The sequence below is a fragment of the Phocoena phocoena genome, chromosome 19 (genome assembly GCF_963924675.1).
Source record: "Phocoena phocoena chromosome 19, mPhoPho1.1, whole genome shotgun sequence".
In the NCBI taxonomy this organism is placed as follows: domain Eukaryota; kingdom Metazoa; phylum Chordata; class Mammalia; order Artiodactyla; family Phocoenidae; genus Phocoena; species Phocoena phocoena.
Genome location: NC_089237.1, coordinates 12,767,337 through 12,789,394, shown reverse-complemented (window position 1 = coordinate 12,789,394; position 22,058 = coordinate 12,767,337). Strand labels below are relative to the sequence as shown.

The window sequence follows — 22,058 nt, the reverse complement described above, 5'->3', positions numbered from 1 at the left end:
AAGCAGCACCAGCGTCTGGGCGGGTCTACCCTGCAAGGCCAAGTGGACTGACAGGCTTGGCTGTGTTCGTCAGACCCTTGTTTCTCTGTGGCCTAAGACTTCTCAATGTGACTCATACAAAAAACTAAGAATCCACTTACACTCAAACTTTCAAATAAACCATCTCAGCTGCATCCACCCATCCTTCACCAGGGCTGGATGCCCTGCACTACCTCCCTCCCCTGCCCGCCCAGGACCCCTGCAGCGATGGCCTGGTGACCAGGGCCACCCGCTCCCCTCTTGTCAACACTCAGCATCATTCCTGGCCAGACACCTCCAGCACTGGCCCCCATCATAGCAATAAAGTCCTCCTTAAGCACCTCCCCACACATGCAGCTGGAACGAGAGCCACCTACAGGCTCAGGCTGATACCTGTGTTCCATCAATATCACAGGTGCGCCAGCCATAACAATTTTTTTAAAACCTCAGAAACACAGAAAAAATATTTAAATTATTGTTAAACTGGGGCTTCCCTGGTGGCTCAGTGGTTGAGAATCCATCTGCCAATGCAGGGGACATGGGTTCGAGCCCTGGTCCAGGAAGATCCCACATGCTGCAGAGCAACTAAGCCCGTGCGCCACAGCTTCTGAGCCTGTGCTGTAGAGCTGTGAGCCACAACTGAGCCCGCGTGATGCAGCTGCTGAGGCCCATGCGCCTAGAGCCCGTGCTCCACAACAAGAGAAGCCACTGCAATGAGAAGCCCGTGCACCGCAGCGAGGAGTAGCCCCTGCTAGCTGCAACTACAGAAAGCCCGTGCACAGCAATGAAGACCCAAAACAGCCAAAAATAAAATAAATTTTAAATAAATTGTTAAACTTAAAAAAAAAAAAACTGTTGCTACTACTGTAGCAAGGAAATTGAAAATATATGCTCAAACAAAAACTTATATACAAAATTTCAGATCAGTGTTATTCAGAGTAACTAAGAATTCCCATACAGTGGAGTATTGACCGTAAGAAGGAACAAAGCACTGACACAGGCTACAATGTGGAGGAACCGTGAACACATGATGCTAAAGGAAAGAAGCCAGACTCAAAAAGTCACACTGCACATGATTCCACTGTATGAAATGTCCGGAATAAGCAAACCCAGAGAGACAGAAAGTAGATCACTGGTTGCCAGGGGCTGGGGGATGGCAGGGGAGGAACAGGGAGGGACTGCTAATGAGTGTGGGGTTTCCTTTAGGGGTGATGAGAGTATTCTGGAATTAGACAAGTGGTGATGGTTGTACCCTGTACATATACAAAATAATCACTGAACTTATATACTTTAAAAAGGTGAATTATGTGAATTACATCTCAACTTTTTAAAAACCATTGTAAGTATAACATATCACATTTATTTACAGAATGAAAGGACACATGAATAAACAGATCACCTCATCAGACTACAGGAACATGTTTTATTTTTCCAGGTTTCTTTTTAAAACGTCTTGAGATACCCCCATCATTTAAATGCCAATCCTTCCTGAAGACAATGGCATCATAAATGAAAAGACACAGATGAGAGAACATTCTAAGTGCAGGGCAGGCAGGGAGGAGGACTGTCCTCTCCGATCCTCCCACCTCCTGTCCCTCCGCCCCAGGACATCACACCAACAGCCCCACTTCCCCCAGGCCCTCACCCTTCCTACACCCTGCCAGAACCTGCAACAGCCAAGGAAAGGAGATGGGATGACACCCAAGAAGACGACATCACGCTGAGTCACGGCCCAAACGCCACCATTTAAACATAGTCCAAATGCCCTGCTCTCCTCAGAGTGGGCCCTGAGCTCTCCAGCTTCAGAGACAAGGGCAAGGATGGAATCACACCCACTGCAATGAAAGAGCAAGGACCACAAGGCCCGGTGGGGGGGGAGCCCTGATCCCAGAGCATCAAGTGTGGCAGCCTCCCCTCCCCTGCAGAGTTTAACCAATTAAACTCAATTGATCTTTCCTCCTAGAAAAGGCACCACCAGACAAGCAAAGCAGGCAGCCAGGAAATGGTGGGAGCTCTCAGGCCAGGGGCCAGGTCTGCACTCAGTACAGTGGTTACAAATACCCTGAGTATCTGAACAAGACCAAATTTCAAACCACCTGCCTTATTTCCTTCAAGCTGGTTCCAATCATTTTTCTCTGTAACACATCTGAGCAGCAGGAAGCTCGAGGAGGACACGCCCCTACCTGCCTGCTGGCTCCAGCTCTGCAGGCACTGGTGCCCCCTGGCGGCGATGCGTAGGGCCACCAGTCCACCCCCTTCCCCAGAGCAGAAAGCCCATTGCTAACAATGCAGGGCCAGCACTCAGTCACAGGGCCCAGTGCAAACCAGCAGAGAAAAGAAACCGTGTTCACTGTTCTGTCGGGGTTCAACATCTCCTCCTGTATTCCAACCACTTCCCCACAAAACCAAGGTAAACAGGGCTTGTTCCCAGGGTTCTGACAGCCCCACAAGCTGACTGCTGACCACCCTGCACCACTGGGACAGTGTTTACCAGGGCCTGCAGCATCCCGTCCATGGCGATGACCCCCTCGATCGTCTGGAAGGAGGAGCAGGCCAAAGTGCATAGGCTCCAGTCCAGGAAACTCGCCATCTTCTTCTGCTTAACGTCGGGCCGCGTGACAAACCTGCCAAAAGGGGACAGACAGGTAGGTGACAGCTCGAGCGAGGCCCCAGCTGCCAAGAGCTCACCCTTTCCTGGCCCACTGCCACTCTCCAACCTAAGACCCTGGCTCTCAGGTGGCAATTCCCACCACCACCTCTCTGGGGTCTCACACAGTCCCCACCCCCACACACTTCCCACCTCCTTCCCGCCTCCTGAGCCCCCTCATCCTGAGACCCTGTGTAGCATGGGACCACCTTCACCTGAGCCCACCCACGCCCACTCTTCAGCCCAACTCTGTATCCCTTCACCTTGGGACCCCATGCTGCCACCTGCGACCTCCCTCTCTGCATCTGCCATGGGACTCCTTCCCCATCCTCTCTGTTGCACATGCCATGCAGAGCTCCAGCTGTGTCCACGGCCCCATCGTCCCCACCGCAGGCATCTGCTCAGTGCTGCACTCCCGGAATGCTGGCTCTCGCCCACCCTCCTGTACACTGGTCTGGGCCGGCACTCTCTCCAGCCAGTGCACACACCCATCCCCCGGCTCTGTGACTCAGGCTGAGCCCCTGCCCTCCTAGGGGAGCTTGCAGTCTTGGGGCAGAAACACAGGAAGCAGGCAAACAATGAGAAGGAAACAGTTGAGTGAGGGGAGGACAGCAGGCACAGGGACAGCGTCGCGGGAGGTGACCCGTGAGGACCTCTCGCTCCCCTAGCTGGCCCCACAGACCACACCCAGAGAGGGTTCGGCACCAATACCACAGAAACACGCCAGGTGGCACTACCCTGGGGGCAGCACTCGACATGCCTGGCACTGTCCTCTGCACCCCTGCAGGAGCCTCCTGTCCTGACCAGAAGCCCCCACAGGCCCCTCTTCCCTCAAAACAGCCACCGCCGCCCCACGCGAGATGCTCAGCCAGCGCAGGGATTACACTGCGGCCATGTAGAAGGTCTCCGTGTCAGTAAAACAAAGCTGCCACAACTGTCTTCGCCCACCCCGATCAGGGTACACACCCAGAGACTTGGTCACCGAGGATTTACCAAACTTTAGGATGCTGGTTACAAAGGCGAACTCACATGCCACCCCCGCCGGCCAAGAAGTTGCGTTACGGCGGGTCTGAGAAGAGGGCCCAGGAATTTCATAAAATCTGCACCTCAGAGTGATCATCTAAAATGGATAACTGGTATTATATACCCTATCTCAATGTCCTTGGCCCTGTTTAAAACCCCTTGATTCTGGAGGGGGCGGATCACACCTACAGTGACCTGATCCTCAACCTGAAGACAACAGCCGCTGGCACTCACCCTGCATGTGGGCAGGCACAGCACCTGCCGTGGGGCGGCCCTCAGGACAGGCGAGGTCACAGGCACAGAACGGCCCACAGGGCTGGTAAGCGGCCCTGCTGGGACCCAAGCCCCAACTTGGAGACGTGAGTCACAGCGCCAGCCACTCAGGGGCCACGCACCCTGCTTCCTCCACCCACTCATCTGCTGAGCAGGCAGGAGGCTGATGTTCTGTGTGCAGCCTGTAGCGGCCAACTTCCATTCCTGGGCAAAATCACACAAGGTGAGTTTCCAAATTACAGTAAAAACCTAAGGCTCCTTTGAAAGATTTAAGCAAATAGGTTATTTTATATTTTTTATTTTTCTCTCTAAAAAAGAAAATGTTATGTTCGCAGCAGAGGTCCAGAAGTACAGATAAGCAAAAATGGAAAATACCTATCCCACAGATGTAACACACAGAACGAGACCCTTCAACACAAACTGAAAGATCTCTGAATCCTACACTTCCTTCCCTTTTAGGAAAAGTTACATCACAGACTACATCTACTTTCAATGTGGAACTCAGCTAACATGTGCAGGTGTTTAGAGACCCCACTGTCTTTCTCTCAGGAAGGTAATCTCCACAAGAGTGATCAGCAAAACCTTAACTACAGGACTAGACCTACCAGAGGGACAAAGGGCAAAACACCAGTGGGACACACTGCTGCTCCGGACCCTTGTCAGTACTGTTACCACAGAGTATCTGGTCTGAGAGTGAAACAGTACGGGTGAAGTGACAAACCCTATTTTATGTAAGAACTTACTTTGTGTGTGTTTTTAAATTAATTAATGGAAAAGTTAAATATTCACAAAATGGTGATAGAATTTAGTTACCTGTAAGAAGGAAAAAATCTATCATATATCCTATACCAAAAGAAATTCCAAATGGATTAATAATTCTATATTAAACAATAAAAAGGTAGAAAAATATAAATGATTCTTTGTAAAATCTCTTAATAGGGTAAGCCTTCAAGCATAAAAGTAAAAATAACTAAATAAATAAAAGGGAAAAAGTTACTATTTTGACATTAGAATTAAAACTTTAATCCAAAGAAGAAAGTAAAAGGCTACCAACCCACTGGAGGAAGTATCACACCCTCCTCTAGCTAACATCCTTCACAGAGAAAGCTCATACTACTGGAGAAAAAGCACCAAGAAGCCCACAGATATTAGAAATCAGGTCACTACACGGGACATACGATGTCTGAAATAAGACTAATGTGTAAAAGCTCACCAGCGATCAGTGAAATACAAACTAAATGTTAGTAATAAACAAAACAATGCACAATCCAGCTGGGGGAAGAGGGTTGTTCTTGAGGCTGCCCATGACTGCAGAAGTCCTGAAAACACGCTCCCAAGAGTCACCCAGCGACAGGTGTATAGACTCAACAATGTCCTTGTGTCCTGTGACTCAGAAGTCCACCTCTAAGGGCCTGGCTTAAGAAAATAATCCCAAATACCAAAACAGGTTTACACCCAAAGCTAGTCATTACGTCATTGCTTATAAGAGGAAGGACGTGAGAAAGCTGGTCAGAGTAACTAAAAACAGTGGAATCTAAAGGAGCCATTTAATCAACGGTAACGTGAAATTAAGTGAAAAAGCAGGTGCTAACTCAAAGAGATTGTGCTGTGCAAACTCCATACAATAACAGCACAGAAAAACACCAAAAAAATACAACACATGTATTGTGTATTATAATTATAGACGTGTGGGGTTTTCCTAATTTTCTGTGTTCCAAAATTTCCAACTTTTCTACTTGGAGCATACCTTGACTTTACAGTTAGATTAAAAATATCTTTTTAAAATTAATGTAATCAATAAGAATAAAGGCATATCTTTCCACGGAAGAGTTTCTGTAAAATAACAGTCATATCCACACGTCTTGGCGTAAATGTAACATCAAAGTTACAGAAAATGCAGCTGATGTTTAAAGGTTCCAGTTAATGAAAGGAAATAGGTGCGGCTCCAGAACTGCACATGGTAAGAGGAAGCAATCAAAGCTGACGGCAGAGAGAGTAAGACAGGCAGCTCCCTCGTGAAATATCAGAAGACAGAAGCCAGCGGGGACAAAGGCCACATGTGACCACCCTTCACACCCAGGGCCTCACTGTTAACAACCCACCAAAAAAGACAGAAATATGCGAGTCAGAACCCGTCCATGAGGTGGGATACTCAGAGCAGCTCTAGGACCTGAGGGCATCTGCCCTCTCTAGAACTGAGGAAAACTGGCTGCACCTACAACCTGGCAAACCAGCAGGAGATGGGTGGAAAACGGGCCTCAACCTCACGAACACTTGCTCGTCCGACCACTAGATGGCGGGGGAGCATCCCTCCAGCAGTGGACAGGCAGCCAGGGTCTCCAGCTGCCGCCTTTCTGGAGGACACCAGGGAGGGAAGAAGGGTTTAGGGTTTCACCTCCCCCACCCCACAGGTGCAATACTCCACCAGGTCAAGCTCAGCAGAACTCTACCAAACCCTCAGTACTGCTGGTAATAAAAGATAATAAACAATAAAGATGTTTCATTTAACAAATTTAGTAAACATTTGTCAGATCACATGCAGTGTTGCTAAATATGGGGAAAAGGAGACTTCCGACTGGCTCAACCTTTCCAGTAGCTGCATTTAAAACCCCTAGAATGGGGCTTCCCTGGTGGCGCAGTGGTTGAGAGTCCACCTGCCGATGCAGGGGACGCGGGTTTGTGCCCCGATCTGGGAAGATCCCACATGCCGCGGAGCGGCCGGGCCCGTTGAGCCATGGCCGCTGAGCCTGCGCGTCCGGAGCCTCTGCTCCGCAACGGGAGAGGCCACAACAGTGAGAGGCCCACGTACCGCAAAAAAAAAAAAAAAAAAAAAAAAAAACCCTAGAATGTTCATTCCACTTCTAGGAATTCATTCCTAAGAACCAATCAGAAATCAAACAAACTCATACAAAAGATCAGACTTGTGGTTACCAGAGGCAGGGGTGGGGAAGGGGGAACTGGAGGAAGGCAGTCAAAAAGGTACCAATTTCCAGCTGTAAGATAAATAAGTACTAGGTCTGTAACGTACACCATGATAAATATATTGAACACTGCTCTATGTTATCCATGAAAGCTGCTGAGAGTAAACCCTGGGGGGAGAGGCAATAAAGGGGTATGGGGAAAAGGATTATGAGATTATATGAAATCATGTGTGTGAAACTTTTGAAAGTTGTAAAGCAGTTTAGAATTTAAAGAATCTTTCAATTTAAAAAAAGGAGAGTAAATCCTAAGGGTTGTCATCCCAAGGGAAAAAATATTTTTCTGTATCTTTAATTTTGTATCTATATAAGAGATGATGGATGTTCACTAAGCCTACTGTGATAATCATCTTATGATGTATGTAAGTCAAATCATCATGCTGTACACCTTAAACTTGTACAGTGCTGGATGTCAATTATATCTCAATAAAATTAGAAGGGGGACTTCCCTGGTGGTTAAGAATCCGCCTGCCAGTGCAGGGGACACGGGTTTGACCCCTGGTCTGGGAAGATCCCAGATGCCGCGAAGCAACTAAACCCGTGTGCCACAACTACTGAGCCCGTGCACCACAACTACTGAAGCCCACAGGCCTAGAGCCCATGCTCTACAGCAAGAGAAGCCACCACAATGAGAAGCCCACGCACCGCAACAATGAGTAGCCCCCGCTCACCACAAAACTAGAGAAAAGCCTGCGCACAGCAACGAAGACTCAACGCAGCCAAAAATAAATAAATACAAAAAAAAATAAAAACTGGAAAGAGAAAATACAGCCAATCAGAACAGTACAAAGTTTCATGTAGAGTGTCCCAGGCGGCGCTAATTTTACTAACAAAAAGTCCACACATACAGTGGGGTTGGAGGAAGAATAGATCACACCATAATTGCATCTGGAAGACTGACCAAAGCTCCAGGCCTGCCTGCCAGCACCTGAAACAACCCTGCAAGTGTACCCATGGGCCACAGACCAACATGCCCATGGGCAGTGGGGGACAAAGTCAGAGCAGTTACATCTCTGGGGATGACAGTACATGTGAGTTTTATTTTGTACTTTTTTACTTTTCCTTATTTTCCTGAGCACACATGATTACTTTCACAGTTAGAAAGAAAGCCACGCTTTTCTATTCTTTGTCAAAACCATGAGAAGCCTCTGTCAGTGAGTTTCTCCTCCCCCAGGGTAAGCATCGCAGATGAGCTCAGGTGTTTCCTTCCTCACTCCTAAAATCAGCTTCTCGCATTTAGGCTCTGCCCTCTGGTTTAGCCAGTACTTTCACAAATACCTCACCAATGCCCTCAACTGCCCCATAAATCAAGCATGTCTCTTCCCGCCTTGTGCAAGGTCATGGCTACACACCTAAGAGAAGGTGACCCTGAAGGAGGCGCTGCCCTGTTTTCCCGATCAAAACATCCAAAAGCTTTTAGAGCCAATTTTTAACTTTCACAAATGTAGAGGGGAAAAAAAGCCAAATTTTCTAACTCGTTTATGCTATATACATACTTTAAATCACATGTCATGAAGAAGATTAATTTAGAAAAACTGCTTTCTTCCATTCTCACATTTCATGAAACAAGTCTACTCAGCTTTCACATGTGTCTTTGGCACTTTTTTGGAGACTCCAGGCCCTGCTGCCTGGGTCATCTTACCCAGCTCATCAGATAAACCCATCTTTGCCTGTTTCAGGCACAGCCTGTTGTTTTTAGTTAACACGGGATGTTTGGGGATTTTTATCCCAAGCCACAATGACGCAATCACAGCCCATGATCTCCACAAACCATGGTGTGGACTGCTTTCTAAGTGACTTCCAAAGGCTCTTCTAACTGCCAACCCCCTCCCCCAGAGGGGAGGCCTGGCCCCTGCGAAACTGCTACACCTGTTCTAAATCTGCGCTCCCTTGACGGGCCCAGGAGCTCCTAACCCAGCGTCAGGTGACCCTGAGCCCCTAACCAGCACTGTCAGTGATCACATCAGGTTCAGAGGTTTCCTGCACCCAAACAGCGTTGGGTTCCCTCAAGGAAAGCAGCAGAGTCCTCAGGACAGCAAAGACTTCCCCAAGCCTATCATCCCAACATCCTCTCTGATGACAACAGACACACACAGTAACAGACAGTAAACCTTCTCAGAAAGCACTTACTTGGACACGAGGACAGCAGCTGCGTCTTGGGCCTTGTCGCTGACGACCAGGTAGGACTACAAGGAAGCGTAAAGGACAGGCACCATTAAACACACGATGTAGACCTCAGGGACGCACTCAGCCACCTGGTCCCACACTCAGTAGCTCCACAAGAGCCCAGGCTCACAGACAGAGGCCAGATTCCAAAGCTGCACGAACCACTCATAACGTGAACTCAGGGCTGCAGCTGCCACATGTGTGCTCACCCTCAGGGAAGTGCCCAATCCTCATACAGCATGTGGTTACACCCCTTGAAACCCACATTTGCAAAAGCAGCAGAAAAATGAAGAGTGTATGTTGTTACCCAGAGTGTGCACAGAACACTCCTGGAACCCACCAGCACTCTGGCATTCACAGCAGCTAGGAGGCCCTGCTCAGACACAGGAGGGCCAAAGTTTAACGCAATAATTACACGTTAAGAGGTTTCCACTTCTCATCTCAACTGTTTTCCAAATGATACACTTAAAAGATCTATTTTCTGGAGGACAAATTGTTAGAAATTAGGTCCTCTCCCCAGGCAATCCCACTTAGGAGACAAGCACCCAAAGGGTTAACGGAACACAGCTAGAAACAATCCACCTATCTAAAAAAGACTATTTTAGAAATGAAGACAGAGTGGAGCACCTTGTCCCTTAAAGACTCTGAGGGAGACATCTACTTACTGACACAAGACATTCAGACAGTCCTGCTCAGGGGAAAAGCAGGTCCCAGAACAGCAGGACACCAGGGGCCCTAGTACACAGGGGCTGCGCGGAGCACTGTGAAGGACAGGCAGGGAGCCAAACCCTAGGTTCAAGTTTAGATCCACCGCACGTGAGAGAGTGAGCGGGCTAAGTCACTTATTTTTACACCTGTTGCCTCTTCAGTAAAATGAGGATAAAAACAGTGAACTGCCTCATTAAGTAGGATGAAAGGAGTTAATGTATGAAAAAGCCTTTAGTGGGATTGCCTGGGGAGTGTCTGGCGCACAGCAGGTGCTCAAAGAAGCTTAGTATAAGTAAGTGTCAGGGTCAGGCTCTAAGATGGGCCCTGGTCCTTCCCACCAGTGCCCACGTTCCGTGTAATCCCTCCCATGAGGTTGGAGGACACGCTGACTTGCTTCTAACCAAGAGAATTCAGCAGGGGGTGGGATGTCATTTCCATGATTGGGCCACACATGAGTGTGACAGGCATCTTGCTACAGCCCCTGCCCCTTGCTGGCTTTCACAGAATAAGCTGCCATCGTTGGGGGCGCAGGGTGGGTTCCGAGTGGCAAACAGCCAGCAAAGCACTGAAGCCCTTGGCCAGCACCCTCGAGATCTGACTCCTGCAATGACCATGACAGCTTGGAAGCGACCTGCCCCCAGGCGAGCTCTGCCTGCAGCCTGGGGAGAGCTCGAAGGACAGGGCGCAGCGAAGCCACAGCCAGATTCCTGACCCACAGAAACTGTGAGATAAAGAATGTGTGCTGTGTTAAACCACTCAAGTTCAGGGTAATATTTTCCACAGCAAAAGATAATACAATAATCTATGTCTACACACATAACATCTGTATCAGGAGAAGTTTGAAAAAAAAACACAAGTGTTATCTCTAGGTATTTGAGAGATTTCACCTTAATATTTTTCCTGCTTCTTTTTATTTTCTGATTTTCCTACAATGATCATGTATTATTTATGTAATGTTAAAAATTAGATTTTAAATGGGCCTTTAATTTGTCTTACCATTACCCCCTGAAACCTCTTCTAAGCTATCATCAGAGTATCTGCACTGGGCTTCCCTGGTGGCGCAGTGGTTGGGAGTCCGCCTGCCAATGCAGGGGACGCAGGTTCGTGTCCCGGTCCGGGAGGATCCCACATGCTGCGAAGCGTGAGCCCTGGCTGCTGAGCCTGCACGTCCAGAGGCTGTGCTCCGCAACGGGAGAGGCCACAGCAGTGAGAGACACGCGTACCGCAAAGAAAAAAAAAAAAAAAAAAAAAAGAGTATCTGCACTATGTACAGAGAAATGAGATTTGCTAAAGTAATTCATCCCGACCCCTTTAGAAATTATCAGTTTCATGGTAAGTTATGAAATGGAATTTCACTTCACTGAAAAACAGTAACAATGGCTGAAGAGATAAACAAATGTCACAAGTGTACCTAATTAAGCCCTAATGGCATGAGAAAGGACACTGGTCAGCAGCTCATTACTTCACAGCCACACTCACCTCTGCTATCTGGAGGATACGGTCCATGGTGGACACTCGCTCTTGCCCAGGCTGATTGTGGAGGTTGCCGTCAAGGCGTGAAAAATCAAACGGGATCAGGCAGGTCACGGACAGCCACAGGAGGAGAATGTAGCGGGTCTCCCAGGTCTACAGGACCAAGTCAAAGCAACATAACTCCTGTGCAAGGGCATCCACGCAGGCCTGTTACCCCCTCCCGCTCAGTGCCCACCCAGGCCTCCAAACGCCAGGGCCTCGGAGCCAGGCTGCAGAGCACCGCACCCCACCACATGCCCTGGGGCATGCAGCCAAGAGAAACAGCAAAAGGAACAAAGAAAAATCATAACATGTCAGTCTAATGGCTTCTCATCACTGGCACCCTTCAGCGTGCAATCAGCTGTTCAAGAAAATGGAAAACAGAGAAAAAGATTTAAAAAACATAAGACTTAAGAATAAAGAAAAATTCTCAACTTCCAGTCACAGAGGAGTCAATAGAACAAGATTGTGCTTTGGTCCCAGACTCTCCATCAGAGGCATGAGAAGCAGAGGAGAGCAGGGCACATGCACAGCAAGACAATTCCCTGAGTTTGCAGTTACAACCTGCGTGCCCTTCTGAACGTGTCCTGTGCCCAAGAGCGCTCCCCAGCATGCTGGACTGCAAGGTTGGCCACTGGCGGGCATCTGGGAACCTGTTTTCAGGGAACGTTCCCACCATTCCCTAACTGATGAGGGTCACTCTGTGCCCAGGCCGTTTGTACCAACCATGTGGCTTATGCTGAACACCTGCTTTCCTTCTGGGTTTTAGTATGTGCCTGGCGGAGTACCCACATGACCAGCCCGCACAGAAATCGTGGGTGCCGGCCCCTATGACCTTCCTGGTAGACAACACCTCATACGTGTTCTCACAACTTGGTGCTGCGGAATCACAAGTGCCTTGCGTGACCCAACGGGGAGACGACTCTGGAAGCTCACTCCTGGTTTCCTCTGGACTTCGCCCCGTGTGCCTTCTCCCTCTGCTGATTTTGCTGTAGTAAATCATAGCCATAAGGATGACTACATGCCAATTCTTGTAGTGATCCTAGGAAATCACTGGACTTGGGGTGGTCTTGGGGACCCCCAACATAGTTCTATTTTAAGTTAAAAAAATTTGAATGATGATATAGTTATCATCACACTGTATGGAGGTTTATTGTTTTCTTTATAAAGGGCATTTTTTTAAATAAAATAACTTAAAGTAACATACATAAAAAGAGAAAGCCAAAGGAAAAAATGAAAAGAGAGGGAATGACACAAAATAGTATAAGATAAAACTGAAGGAAACAGGAAAGGAAGCTGCCAGTGCAGGAGCAGGGAAAACCAGGGAATAAGTCGGGGGGACAGGAAATGAAGAGGAGGAGGAAAGGGACACTCACTTCATGGTCTTTAGGATTCTGATCTGTAAACATATCCAAAACAGGGTGCACATCAGCTACTTCGTGTGGAAATAAACGAAGAAATGTTTTATATCCTCGAACCTATCAAATAAAGACATTGAATTATTATATAATTAGAAAATAAAGTAGCAAAATTATTTTTTCTCTATTACCAAAAATCACCACCTATGCCACCCAATGATCAAAGAGAATTACATCACATTACAGTGATACAACTTAGTGAGACTGAACAATAAGAAAGCTATCTTTACTTCTTAAATCATTTCATAAATATGTTGTCCCAATCTGACCAACCAATCTTGGTTCATCAGAAATATAGCTATGTTACAAACCAACAAATTTTGCTTCTACCTTGATTATGAGGAATAAGTCCTCGGGAACCCAGAAGGTCCCAAATTCATTAAGGTTTCCATGAAATGCGGTGGCACTACACCTTCAGGAGAGACCCTGCATTCGACTAACTGAGGGCAAGGAGTGTGCACACAGGCCTCCCTCCACCACACAGCAGGCCCCACAGAAGCAAAACCCCAGCCGAGATGGCCAAGTCTCTCCCATGGTACGTATGAGCCAGCACACACATCACCTGGGAGCCTGTAAGAATACATAATATCCGGCCTCACAGCAGACCCACTTACTCAGAATCTGCATCATAAAAAGATCCCTGAAAAGCTATCTGCACATCCACATCTGAGAAGCACTTCCACTTCCAAGTTTATTTCCTTTTTCCTCGTAAGAAACTTTTCTCAGTTACTCACATATATATACGTATATATGTATATATATCCTCTCCGTCCCTTTCTGGCTAGCTGGTGCTTGATCCATTTAAATACAAGACGCAGAAAACAATGCTGAAAAGCACTGTTTCAGCCAAAGGGTCCCCTGGATCACTAACATCTGATCCCCAGCACATGGTAAAAAGAGAAAGCATGAAACCCACAACTTTTGTATGAGAACAATCTTTCCTGAGAGATACCATTTTGGAAGGTACTTCTGGACCGAGTATATTAAGAAAGTGTTCTGTCAACTACAAAGTGGTATGTAAATATTACCTTGGTGATGATGTAAAGAAATTTAAAAGCCAGATGTACGAGGTCAGCCGGAGATTTCTTATCTTGCACAAATTCCAACAACAAGTTCATCATCCATTCTAGGGAAAAACATATATAAAATATTTCCTGTTAAACATCAACATGACATTAAAACAAAATGCCAAAAGAAATAAGGGCTATTTAGAAATATAAGAATGGTTTAATATTAGTAAATCTATATAATCCAAAGTATCAATAGAGCAAAAGAAAAAAAAACACTTTCATCTTCACAGTTTCTAAAAGGGCATTAGAGTTAATACAACATTCATTCCTGCTTTTAAAATGTAAGGAAAATATTCTTATTTTTTATTATTATTCTATATCAAATCAATATCTAATACCATGCTTTACAGAAAATACCTCTACAACTACTATGACCTAGTAACAATCTGGTTCTAGCCAACGTAATAAGACAGAAGAAAAAGGATTTCCAGTTCCAGTTATACAGGAATAATTGATATGGAACTGCCTTACCACCAACAACAATTAGAGAACAGGACAATTATATTTTCAGACACTGGAACAACAGGCAGCACATGGTAACAAACCAACTGCAATCTACAGCCACTCAGGCCGTCCACCAGAAAGTAATTTTTAGAACCCAGTAACAAACCAACTGCAATCTACAGCCACTCAGGCCATCCACCAGAAAGTAATTTTTAGAACCCAGTGCAGAGCGGGGGGACTCAAGCATAGCGAAGACTGGAGTTCCAGGAGGCTGAGTCAGCTGAAATTTGCAGGGCAGCATGCCAGAGGAATCTAAGCAGAGAATGAGCTCTGGAAGTCTGCAGAGGTCCCCTCGAATCTTTGGGTGAATCTTCACAGGCACGGTGGTTAGTCCACTAGGCTGGGTAAGAACTGCCAGGAAGCACTAAGGCAGAGTTCCCATAGCTCATATAGGGCTGGCATTCAAATTCCACAAGGCCAGAGTGCAGAGTCCTTGTTGAGCACCCAGAGCAACCAGCAGACATTCCAGAAATGTCTCTCCTTAGTATTAACACTAAATTAGAGAAAAACAAGAGAAAAAGCTATACCTGCCCTAACAAATCTTAAAGGATATACATGATATACAATTAACTAAACTGTCTTGCCCAACTTCAACATTTTAAAGACAAAAAACTTAAACCCAACAACATAACAATCACAATGTCCATGATCCACTAAAAATTTACTAGACATATAACTAAAACTGCTGTGACCCCTAACAGAAGGGAAATCAGTCAACAGAAATGACGAGGGACTTCCCTGGTGGCGCAGTGGTTGAGAATCCATCTGCCGATGCAGGGGACAAGGGTTCAATCCCTGGCCCAGGAAGATCCCACATGCCACGGAAACAAAGCCTGTGCGCCACAACTACTGAGCCTGTGCTCTAGAGCCCACGAGCCACAACTACTGAACCCACATGCCACAACTACTGAAGCCCACGTGCCTAGAGCCCGTGCTCCGCAACAGGAGAAGCCACCACAATGAGATGCCTGCACACCACAACGAAGAGTAGCCCCCGCTCACTGCAACTAAAGAAAGCCCGCATGCATCAAAGAAGACCCAACGCAGCCAGAAAAATAAGTAAAAAAAAAATACATTTGGGCTTCCCTGGTGGCGCAGTGGTTGAGAGTCCACCTGCCGACGCAGGGGATGTGGGTTCGTGCCCTGGTCCAGGAAGATCCCACATGCCGCGGAGCGGCTGGGCCCGTGACCCATGGCCACTGAGTCTGCGCGTTCGGAGCCTGTGCTCCGCAACGGGAAAGGCCACAACGGTGAGAGGCCCGCGTACCACAAAAAATAAATAAATAAATTTATTTTAAAAAAAGAAATGACCAGAAATGACAAAGATGATATAATTACTAGATATAAACTTTAAATACTACAAAATATCCTCAAGGATGTAAAAGAAAACATGAACAATATACAGCACGTGGACTTCTTAGTTGCAGCATGCAACTAAGACAGATATTTAAAAAACAGAAGATATGTAAAAAACAAACAACTTCAAGAGCTGGAAAATAAGATCTGAAATGAAAAATTAAATGGGATTAATAGCAGATGAGACACTGCAGAAGAAAAGATCAGAGAACTTGAAAACACAGTAATAAAAACTTCTACCCTAAGGGGAAAAAGGAAGTAAACAACTAAACAGCCTCAGCAACACTGCCACAGTATGGGGAGAGGATGGAGCCAAGGGCAAAAGAAATACCTCAAGAAATAAGAGGCAAAAAATTTTCAAATCTGATAAAAACTATAAACCTATCAATCCAAAAGTTTCAGCAAACTCAAAGCAGGACAAAAAGGAAAAGAAACACACCATGGCACGTCATAATCAAATTGTTGAAAACCAGCAGTAAAAAGAAAATTCTAAAAGCAGCCAGAGAAAAAAGTACACACTACACAGAGGAATAGAGATGAGTAAAGACAGACTTCCCGGGACTTCCCTGGTGGTCCAGTGGTTAAGAATCTACCTTCCAATGCAGGGGATGCAGGTTCAATCCCTGGATGGGGAACTAAGATTCCACTAGAGCTCCGCAGGGCAGCTAAGCCTGCATGCCACAACTAGAGATCCCACACGCCACAACTACTGAGCCTGTGCGCCACAACTATAGAGAAGCCCATGTGCGGCAACAAAAGATCCCACATGGCGCAATGAAGGTATCACATGCCACAACTAACACCTGACACAGCCAAATAAATAAATATTGAAAAAAAAGAACCAATCAAGCCATATCTTTTAAAATGCAGAAAGAAAAAACTGTCAACCTAGAATTCTATAACCAGCAATATATCTTTCAAAAATGCAAGTGAAAAAATTTAAAAAATGCAAGTGAAGGGACTTCCCTGGTGGTCCAGTGGGTAAGACTCCGTGCTCCCATTGCAGGGGATCCAGATTTGATCCCTGGTCAGGGAACAAGATCCTACATGCTGCAACTAAGAGTTTGCATGCCTCAACTAAAGACCCAGCATGCCACAACTAAGAAGTCCACGTGCCACAACTAAAAAAAAAAGATCCCATATGCCACAACTAAAAAGTGGCGCAGCATAAATAATTTTTTTTTAAAAATGCAAGTGAAGCAAACTGTCAAACAAAAGCTGAAAGAATTCAACACCAGATTTATACTAGAAGAAATGTTAAATTCTTCAAGCAGAAAATAACTACCAGACAGAAAACTACAATCTACAGAAAGCAAAGAATAAAATGGAAATAGTAAAACATGGATAAATATTAAAGACTTTTTTCTCATTTTTAAATTTCCTTGGAAAATAACTGTGTTTAAAGGAAAAACAATACACAGAGGCAAGATGTATGACAAATTGACGGGAGATGGGAGTCCTGCTATGAGGCTCTCACATTATACATGAAACAGGGTAACATCACATGAAGGTAGACTGTGATACATATTGAGGACACATATTGTAAATCCTAGAGCGATCACTAAAAAATATAAAACAAAGGAACAGCTAATGAGATAACAGTGGAAACAAAATCAAATACCAAAAAATGCTAAATTAATACAAAAGAAGGTAGGCAAAAGAGTAAAGAAGAAACAAAACATAGATGGAACAAATACTAAGCAAAGAGCAAGAATTGAGAGCTACATTAAATTACCTAAACACTACAATTAAAAGGCAAGGATTACCAAATTGAATTTTAAAAATAGGAAGACCCGACTACATTCTCCCTACATGAAATGCACTTTAAAAATAAAATGTAGCTAGTTAAATGTAAAAAGGATGGACTTCCCTGGTGGTGCAGTGGTTAAGAATCCATCTGCCAATACAGGGGGAACAGGTTCAAGCCCTGGGCCAGGAAGATCCACATGCCACGGAGCAACTAAGCCCGTGCGCCACAACTACTGAGCCTGTGCTCTAGAGCCCACGAGCCACAGTTACTGAGCCCACGTGTCACAGCTACTGAAGCCTCCACGCCTAGAGCCCGAGCTCAACAACAAGAGAAGCCACTGCAATAAGAAGCCCACACACCGCAACGAAGAGCAGACCCCGCTCGCCACAACTAGAGAAAGCCCGCACATAGCAACGAAGACCCCACGCAGCCAAAAATAAATAAATTTATTAAAAAACAAAAAAAGTAAAAGGGAGAAGAAAGATACACCAAGCAGTCACTAACTATAAGGAAGCTGGAGAGGCCACATCAATATCAGACAAAATAGACTTCAGAACACGGACTATTACAGAGATAAAGAGAACTTTTTTTGGGGGGCTGTGCCACTCAGTTTTCGGGATCTTAGTTCCCTGACCAGAGATTGAACCCGGGCGCCCTGCAATGGATGCGCAGAATCCTAACCACTGGACAGCAAGGGAATTCCCAAAGAAGACATTTTATAATGATATAAGGATCAATTCATCATGAAGACTTAACCATCCTACAAGAGCATACATGAAATTAAAGAACTTCAAGATAAAGCAAAAACTGAGAGAACTGAAAGGAGGAAGAGACAAATCTATAGAGCTGAAGATTTCAATACTCCTCTCCCAAGAATTGATAGAACAACTGAAAACAAAATCAGTAAGGACATAAAAGATCCAAATAACACTACTGACCACCTTATTTAAATGACATTTATAGGGCTTCCCTGGTGGCGCAGTGGTTGAGAGTCCGCCTGCCGACGCAGTGGACGCGGGTTTGTGCCCCGGTCCGGGAAGATCCCCTATGCCGCAGAGCAGCTGGGCCCGTGAGCCATGGCCGCTAAGCCTGCGCATCCGGAGCTTGTGCTCCGCAATGGGAGAGGCCACAAGTGAGAGGCCTGCGTACCCTCCCAAAAAAAAAAAAAAAAAGACATTTATAGAGCACTCCAACCAAAAGCAGAAAGACATTCTTCTCAAGTACACATGGAATTCTGAACAAAACAGAACCATGTGCTGGGCTACAAGTCTTAACTGTAAAAGGCTGCAATTTGCACCTAGGAAATGCAGAGTAAAACTACAATGAGATACCACTACACACCCACTAAAATGACTAAAATCAGGAAGACTGACAATACTAAGTGCTGTTGAGGATGTAGGGCAACTGGAATTCTCATAGATTGTTGCTGGCAATGTAAAATGGTACATACAACCTTTACGAAAACATGGCATGTTGGCAGTTTATCATAAAACCCACCTTTACTATACACCCAGCAATTGCACTCTTACATAGAAATGAAAATATACATCCAGCCAAAGAATTGTCTGTGAATATTCATAGCAGCACTAGTAACAGCCCAAAGCTGGAAACAACCCAAACGCCCATCAACAAGTGAAAGAATAAAGTATGGTTCAACAGAAAAGGAACAAACTGCTGGTACACATGCAACAACACGGATGAGTCTCAGAAATACTATTTCAACAGAAGAAACCAGAGAGTACGTAGAACACTGGTTGCCCAGGGCCAGGGTGGGGGTCTTGACTGCAAAGGGACATAAACTGACTTCTTGGGGTGCTGGAAATGTTTTACACCTTAATAGTAGGGAAGGTGCATACATCTGCAAAGCTCAAACTGTATACTTAAAATGGGTGTGTTTTGGGGGCTTCCCTGGTGGTGCGGTGACTGAGAGTCTGCCTACCAATGCAGGGGACGCGGGTTCGTGCCCCGGTCTGGGAGGATCCCACATGCCGCAGAGCGGCTGGGTCTGTGAGCCATGGCCGCTCAGCCTGCACGTCCGGAGGCTCCGCAACAGGAGAGGCCGCAACAGTGAGAGAGAGGACCGTGTACCGCAAAAAAACAAAAACAAAAAGAAACAATAAAAAAAAGGGTGTGTTTTATTGTACATAAATTATATCTCAATAAAGTTAACTATTAAAAAAATTTTAGGGCTTCCCTGGTGGCGCAGTGGTTGAGAGTCCGCCTGCCAATGCAGGGGACACGGGTTCGTGCCCCGGTACGGGAAGATCCCACGTGCCGCGGAGTGGCTGGGCCCGTGAGCCATGGCCGCTGAGCCTGCGCGTCCGGAGCCTGTGCTCCGCAACGGGCGAAGCCACAGCGGTGAGAGGCCTGTGTACCGCAAAAAAAAAAAAAATTTTAAAGGAAGAATAAAAAGGTATATACCACGAATAAAGAGATCAAGTTAACATTATTTAAAAACCATATAATTATTTACCTTTTTAGAAAACTCAAAAGAAACTGAAAAAGTAGTGAAGTATTCCATTACACACTAAACCTTGAAAACATGCTGAGTTAAAGACACTAGTCACAAAAGACCGTGTATTGCCTGATTCTGCTATATGAAATGCACAGAATACACAAATCCACGGAGACAGATCCTGGTTACCAGGGACTGGACAGAGAGGGAACAGAAAGTGACCGCTGATGATGAGTATAAGTTCCTTTTTGGGGTGATGAAAATGGTCAGGAATTAGTGGTGATGGATGCACAACTCTGTGATATACTAAAAAACACGTATACATTTAAAAGGGTAAACTCTGTGGTATGTAAAAATAATTTTTATTTTTTTGCTGTGCCGTGCAGCTTGCAGGATTTTAGTTCCCTGACCAGGAATTGAACCCAGGCCCACTGAAGTGAAAGCATCAAGTCCTAACCACTGGACCACCAGGGAATTCCCTATGGTATATAAATTATATCACAATAAAGCTGTTTTGTTTTTTTTGTTTTTTTTTTTTTGCAGTACGTGGGCCTCTCACTGTTGCGGCCTCTCCCATTGCGGAGCACAGGCTCTGGACGCGCAGGCTCAGCGGCCATGGCTTACGGGCCCAGCCGCTCCGCGGCATGTGGGATTCTTCCCGGACCGGGGCACGAACCCGTGTCCCCTGCGTCAGCAGGCGGACTCTCAACCACTGAGCCACCAGGGAAGCCCAAAGCTGTTATTTTTTAAAATATGTGTGTATACATATATTCCATGGCAGTGTTGCCATTTACAAAATAAGTATACTTTCGCTGTACACCAGCAAAAATCAGTTAGAAAACATAACAGACAGTTTCACAAGCGCAATAAAAGATAAAAAACATACTTAGAAATAAACCTAAAAAAGTGTTCCCAGGAATCACCTAAAGAAAATTACCACACTTTACTGAGAGACACAAAAGATGTGAATAATTTAGAGACACAATACTATGTTCTTAGAGAGGAAAATTCAATCTTGTAAAGATGTCAAATCTCCCTACATGAATTTGTGGATTTAATAGAATTTCAAAAGAATTTTCCAGGCGTGATAAAATGATTCTGAAGTGCATCTGCATTAATGAAAGGGCAAGACAACAGTGAGAAAAGTAAGAAGGTCGATTTCTGACAAAACAAATTACAATGCAATTAATGCAAACCAAAACGACAAGGATAATAGAGCTAGATTAAGGGAACAGAACGGAAAGGCTAGAAACAAAGGCCAATATATGTGAGTATTTAACACACATTTACAATGGCATTTCACATTAAGGTTGGGGGTAGCCTGCTGGACCGTTCAACAAATGAGGCTCACAAAAGGAATACAAAAAATAAACTTCTAAAGCAAACTACCAAAGGCCAAACACAAAAGAAGAGACTGATAGTTGACAATATACATATATTTTAAAATTGAGTACACAAAATATACTATGTAATATTAAAAGGAAAAAGCAAACATCATGAAGTAGGTCCAGGACCAGCATCCACGACTATTGTTTCCTTTTTCTAAAAGGAACCTTTTCCAGTTCACTTTACATTAAACTCTCAAAACTCATTCAGATCACTCTGAACAACTCACAGTAAGTGTTACTATTTTGTGATCCACTATGAAGACAGGTTTCGGGCAAGAATAAAGGCAGTGCCACAGGTCCAAGGCTGTGACTTAGAGAGACGAGGGTCACACCACCTTTCACCTCCTGAGCAATGGGCATTCCCAATGGGGACTGCCATGAACCCAAGATCGACCATAAAAGGTGGCCTGGGGAGCCCACCGCCCTGCCCTTCCCCTGCAGCACTGCCAGCCTCAGGCAAGCTCACATCTCGGACATCAGATGCATTTTCCCTGTACCTGGCCCTCTCCTAGTACCCACCAAACTTCAGTTACCACTCACGAGGCTTGCAAGCTTTCCCAGGAAGAAAGAAGACAGGGCTGATCAAAGAATCCTAGAATCCAGAATTTAGAGGATTTTTAAAGCATTTGTTTAAAACAGCCTTGAGGACTTGTAGATTTCTCATCATCTTCAGTCTGAGGGTCTGAGTGGACTGTCTGCATTTAAATCTTGGCTGGAACACTAACTAGCTGTATGTCCTTGGGTAAGTTAACCTCTCAGAAGTCTACTGCATTTTCTTCTCTGTAAACTGTG

General features: G+C 45.5%; 1 protein-coding gene across 1 annotated transcript in view; it reads right to left on the bottom strand.

The window, feature by feature from the left end:
* Positions 1-22,058, bottom strand: part of TBCD (tubulin folding cofactor D) — a 176,825-nt gene that overhangs the window by 145,468 nt on the left and 9,299 nt on the right. The window contains exons 3-7 of the mRNA XM_065897953.1: positions 13,772-13,869; positions 12,702-12,803; positions 11,293-11,439; positions 9,070-9,125; positions 2,510-2,642 (exon numbers count right to left, since the gene is read on the bottom strand). Of these exons, the coding sequence (XP_065754025.1) occupies positions 2,510-2,642; positions 9,070-9,125; positions 11,293-11,439; positions 12,702-12,803; positions 13,772-13,869 (536 nt within the window). The remainder of the gene's footprint in view (positions 1-2,509; positions 2,643-9,069; positions 9,126-11,292; positions 11,440-12,701; positions 12,804-13,771; positions 13,870-22,058) is intronic.